Source organism: Sceloporus occidentalis, unplaced genomic scaffold (genome assembly GCF_023333645.1).
Source record: "Sceloporus occidentalis isolate IW3139 unplaced genomic scaffold, rSceOcc1.0.p SCAF_49, whole genome shotgun sequence".
Taxonomy (NCBI): domain Eukaryota; kingdom Metazoa; phylum Chordata; class Lepidosauria; order Squamata; family Phrynosomatidae; genus Sceloporus; species Sceloporus occidentalis.
This window is the reverse complement of record NW_028317029.1, coordinates 7026531-7032530: the sequence shown is the minus strand read 5'-3', so window position 1 is coordinate 7032530 and position 6000 is coordinate 7026531. Positions and strand designations below refer to the sequence as shown.

General features: G+C 37.5%; 1 protein-coding gene across 1 annotated transcript in view; it reads left to right on the top strand.

Moving 5' to 3' along the window:
- Positions 1–3597: 3597 nt before the first annotated feature.
- LOC149288983 (receptor-type tyrosine-protein kinase FLT3-like) overlaps positions 3598–6000 on the top strand; it is a 49733-nt gene continuing 47330 nt past the window's right edge. Inside the window, exons 1-2 of the mRNA XM_089491216.1 lie at positions 3598–3681; positions 4624–4826. Of these exons, the coding sequence (XP_089347342.1) occupies positions 3598–3681; positions 4624–4826 (287 nt within the window). The remainder of the gene's footprint in view (positions 3682–4623; positions 4827–6000) is intronic.

Sequence of the window (6000 nt, the reverse complement as noted above, 5' to 3'; positions counted from 1 at the left end):
AATGACAGAGGATCCTGGGCTAGTCCTATCTGCCCTGGTTCTTCCAGGACCTCTTCTGCTGTCTTTTTAGTCTTCCATGGAGTCTGGAATTCCTACTTGTGCCAATTCATCCTTAATTGATTCAAGTAAGCCTAGGCAAATTGATGCCAGAGACCAGGTTCATTCCATGTGATCTCTATCACTGTGTGACGAAATTTGAACACAGTCTTCATTGGGTTTCTGGCCTTGTCTGAGAGTTTGAAGAGTCATTTCAGTGGATGACTCATACAAGGTATCCGTGGCCTGAAGAGAGACAGACCAAGAATCAAAACAGATCTGTTTGAATATATCAGATGTTGAGCCTAGGTCATGGGTTCACCTCCCAGTAGGGATATGACATTATGAACATTTACAACATCTGAAACACTTGTAGTATAAGTATAAAACATCATCATAATACAGTTACAGTAGATTCTTAAATAATGCCATGATTCAAAGTTGGAACATTAAAGCCCAACAGAATTAGCAGTTTAGCAACAAGTGAGCCAACAACCTATACAACAAACAAAAGCGGATTGTGCCCTTAACAAAACTTATGTGTAAATAAATGTATCTTAAATCTCTTGCATAATATTCAACATAAATGTTGACATAAGTGTCAACATAAAAAACATAAAAGAAAAAAAACATATAGTGTAGTATGCTTAAATAAGCCATAAAAAGAAGCCAGATCTTTCATGGGATCCATTAATTTAGTGATAGTCTTTTTCCCAAAGAAGCAATACATTTTTGCCTTATTGGGGTTGAACGTTAGAGGCTTCACTTGAAGAGGTATTACATTTTATTTTTCACCCCTAGGAACAAAATAAGCAATCCTTTATTGTAAGTGTTTGAGTAAAACATTTTCATTGCTTCCCATATTGCAGATCACCTCCTACTGCCTGCTCCATGCAAGAAAGCAGGTAGTCAATCAGCTCTGACCATTAGAGAGGAAAGTATAAAACATTGGTTTTATACGTTATACACGGTGTCTGTCTGCCGGTGCTACTGTTGCTGCTCTATCAGCGTCCTTACTCTAGGGAACCAATTCATCACAATGGTCAATTTTGGGGGGAAATTCAGTCTATTCATTAGTGTAGTGTTGCTGGTGGTTCTGCAATGCAAAATCTAGTGTTTCTTCCTAAGCCCTGAAATGCTGCTGTTGCTGTAAGTGAATGAAACATCGATGAAAAAACTCGCAAAATTTCATCTAAACTGAAAGGTCAGGAAACAAAATTTGTTGTCAAGCGAAGTCAAAAAACAAAGTGAAAAATTAGTTTAAACCAACTTTGCTCACCGTGCACAAGTCTATTATCTAGACATACCTACCGAACATTTAATCCCTAGAGTGAAGACTTGGAGTTTATTATTTTCATTGCAATTAGTAGAATTTCTTTTGGGAGCAAACTTTAGTTTGTCCTAGATTAAGCTTTATGTGCTTGGTTACCAGTAATCGCATCTGAGCATTCTCATATTGTTGGGCTTATATATAAAAAGTGATTCTAAAGTTTTTCACCTGTTACAATATCCATAGCAATCAAAAAAACATAAGTCTCATTGGTTGCTATAACAACGTTTTAAACTTTGCACCAGAATCAGTTTTATACAAAACACCCAATGCACCTAAAAACGCAAACACTGAAATGTAGACCTGTTGGCTATAAATTAATATTAAATAGATGGAATAACGGGAGCAGAACATGAGATGTTTAAATTGCGTGGTCCTCTGCTTCTATAAATCTATGTGTTGAAAAACGTTGACTTCGGTACACCTATTAAAAAGAAGAGAATTGATGTGGTTGGGGGGTAACCAAAAGCAAGACATATATTTTAAACAAAGGAAGCAGAACTAGAGACTTAAGATTATGGAAGGAAGTGTCTGGCGTGATATCCCCACCTAACTGCAGTACCTGGATCCATTTATTGGTGATACAAAAAACAGCACAGACGCACGCATTACATCAATCGAAACTTTAATACATCTAAGACAACATTTCCTCATATAGCGAATATTGTAGACTTTTTCTATAGAACACATGAGAGCAGTGATGCGGTAAATGTAAAGGAAAAAAATCCAAAGTGTTATGTATCAAACTGTCTAAGATAAAATGTACTAAGCATCTAAGCTCTTAGCATGAGCTGATGTTATGAACAAACAAATATACTTTACTTTACAATGCCACCATTTCCTTTCAAAGCATAAAAAGCAGACACGTATATATGATGCTTGTATTAAATGTTTTTACAAAAAATACTTGCTATACATTCTATTAGATCTGTAAATGTGACTGTGATGGGCGTCATATATACTATATATTACATATGTTCATGTAGGAAGAAGACTACCAGGACCATCAGAAGATCAGAGTCAATGAGTGCAGCAGCATTACTATGTAGAGACCAGTAGGACCACGTCTTCATCCCAGATGGCCCATAGCTCAAGTGAATTTAAAGAGAATATTATTATTATTATTTATTGTTTTATATAGCGCCATCAAATTCCGTAGCGCTGTACAATGGATAGAGAGAGTACAACCAGTAAGAGAACATGCATGGGATAAGCATATGGCTATTCTGAATCTAAGACAAGACCAAGGCTCTAAGTCTTTAAGCAGGATAAATGGGTAGATCAGATAGGCCAAATGGTTCTGACATCAAATTCTATGTGTTTTAAGACTCCAAAATCCAATGAGGACTGAATGCTTGCACTATAGAAAACCAAAAGCAGCAGGATAGCTACCACAACGCCCAATTTAAAGGTGGCACGGCCAGTATCCAGGGAAACAAGGAACGGCATGAAAACAAATAGTAAATAAAAAGAATACAGCTTAAAAATTAATTTATCTAAACAGCTAAAACTAATATGAGCAGGACATAAATAAAACCAGATTTTTAGGATCACGGAGTAGGAGAGTGGTAATGGATTTTAAACTTTTCCGCTGCAGAATAAGAAACGCTGTTGTTATCGCCATTGAAAACACATATCCTTTCCAGAAACAATTATGAAATCATGTAAAATGTTGCCTCGTTCATAATGTTTGCCGGTGAGACTTAATGGTCATATATCATAAAAGCCAGCACCGAGACAAAGCTTCTTTAAAGTTTCTGCACTGTCTTTACGTGATTAAACTTTTATCGGAAAGAAGATCACAGATCTGGTTTATTTGTGTATGTTTTGTCTCGCTGGGACGCCTGCTATCCTTTTTCTCACCCTACCCATCCTTTTATTAAATTTAACATTTACTGTATGTTTATGTTTTGGAGGCAGTTAATAAGGATGGAAAGCCTCCTAAGAAATGTCCTAAGAAATGTACAAAATATGTGTGTTAGCTACGATGTGCGGTATTAAGAGTTAAAATGAATAGCCTCTGGTTTGCTGCGCTACCCGTCCCTCTCTTCCTGTAAGTAGCATGAAGCGTACTCACTGGTTCCCACAGGAAACAGCCTCCATCTTCTGAACAGGAAGGATGACCTGCTGAAGAACCAGTTGGAGTAGTGGCTGTTCAAAGAGCCTCTACTAAAATAGCTCAGGAAGGGAAGTGCACCAACATTTCTGGTCACGAATGATTTATGATCATAATGTGCTGCCGTAAACCAGTTCCACAAAACAGGCCCTTAAAGAACATGACAGCTTTTTCTGTAACGGCAAGCGACACTCGATGTGTAAGAGAAACCCAGTGTATTGGTATGGATATAGAGGAGCCAAAGTGCCTGGGGTACACCTGTTTATCTATACCAGATCATTAAAATGTATGTCTTAACTCGGGCATTAGAATTTCAGACCACGTAAGTCTGATTTAATACGAGAGGAGATTGGTTACAAGTTTTCGGGGAATCCAGAAAAGCGCTGAACAGATTGACAACATCAGGGACATGGCTGTGGGGAGGTTCTGTCAAATTATACGGAGCTGAGCCACAGTGACTGTTTGTGAATTACTCTCTGGTCCACCAGCGACTAGACTGTAACACCAATCCCAACATGACATCATGCCAAAAAGTATGCTACAGGCACCCAGGGTACCCACAACAAGCCCCAGTACTGCTCTTCTAATAAAAATATCTTTTTCTAGAGCTCCTTAGAACTGTCAGATTTATTACACTGGATCCAATCTGTATGTCTCTATTAAAATGTAAATATAAGCACAATGTTATCATGGCCGTCACACATAAATCAATTTTCCATTTCTATTTATCTCTATGTATATTTGCACATAATACCAAATGTGGATGAATAATGAGTTTAATCAAATTTTATTGAAAGAAAAGATCAGACATTTATCCATGCTGATAGGATTGGATTACAGGGATTATCAGAAATGTGTCTGCTTTTGTTTTGCAGTTGCAGTCATCAGTAGTGTGTTATCCGCAGTCCCAACCCAAGACTCGCCGCCAGCAATCAGCTGCCATTTAGTAAAGATCAGTAGACAGGCACAGGTAACTACTTATTATTGTATAATAGTATAATATATCCCATTCACGATGCTTTTCATTCTTTGGCCTAAGGTCTAATACTCGCTTATATTGTAGAAATTACTAATTGAGATTTGTACGTTTCTAATGATTTTTATGTCTTGTATATAATTATGTATACCTTTAATTTCCTAGGTTTCCAGTTCTACAGACAGGACCAGTGACCTGGGCTGTTATATGATGTCCCAGTATGTTTACAAAGCAGCAATGGCGGTGGAAGTCATTTTATTTGAATCTGTGTCGCTGGAAGTCTTGCAGAATATAAGTGATGCGGTGTCATCTGTTTGGTTGTTGAGGAAGAACAATACGGAACATCACATGCAATCATCAGAGAGCGCGTGAGAAATAATGTTCTTCACTATTATTATTTATTATTGTCTTATATAGCGCCATCATATTTCATAGAGCTGTACAATGGGTAAACAGGACATAAAAAGTGGTGTATAACATAACAATGTATCTTACAGAAAAGAAGATAATTTTTTATTTCAAATAATTATCATTTATTATATATATAATTATATATATATATAATATATAGTATATATATATAATTATATATCAAATAACAGATGGAATAAGTATCTTATTCCATCTGTGATTTGATATTGACACCACTGGACTAATACGGCTACAACCTCTAATATATTATTTATAAGTATTATACCTTTGCCCTTGTAAGAATTTAGTATATGGATTAGGTTGAAAACATCAGTCAGTTGCAAGGCATGGAACGTACATCTGTTTCATGGAAAAAACTAGACTTGGGCACCAGGAAGCTCTTCGTGTTCGTCTTCGTACTCGTCTTCGGAGAAAAAAAAAACTTCGTATTCTGCGAATATTCGCCCGTTCCTGTCTTCTTTTCGGGCGAATATTCGTGGCCATTCTTCGTGCTCGTTTCATCTTCGTTTTCTCCCGGCTGCGTAGCAGGGGTTAATACGGGGTTAAGAACACATCGGAGCAGCAGCAGCGGCAGATGCGTTCGCGCCGTGAAGGTACGTGTGTGCGACTCTATTGGTCGCCGGAAGGGGGCTGGTCTGGCATCAACAAATGAATTGCAGAACTGCAGAATGCACCTCATTCGTTGATGGCAGGCGAGCCCCCTGCCGAAACGACCAATAGAGTTGCACACACGTACCGAGGTGTACTGTACACAAAATGACCTAGACAAATGCTCCAAGGAACTTGGCCTCCTTTTTATCATACACAGTCACACATCCATAGATGTTTCATAAAAGAATAGGGATTATTTTAAATTGATTTTGGACCACTTGTAATACATGCCTAACATTTGCTACCTATTTATAATGGCATACTTTGCAACAACCCAACTTTTACTGGACAGGACTGGAAAAAACCAGGACTGTCCACAAAAATGTTGGGTGTGTTGGCAGGTATGCGAATGGAAAAATGTTGGACAAGAACTAAAAAATAGATTAGGGTTAATGTACGGTTATTTTTAAGATTATTAGCAGTGCGCTGTTTTGGTTAAAGATGTATTATGTCTAAATA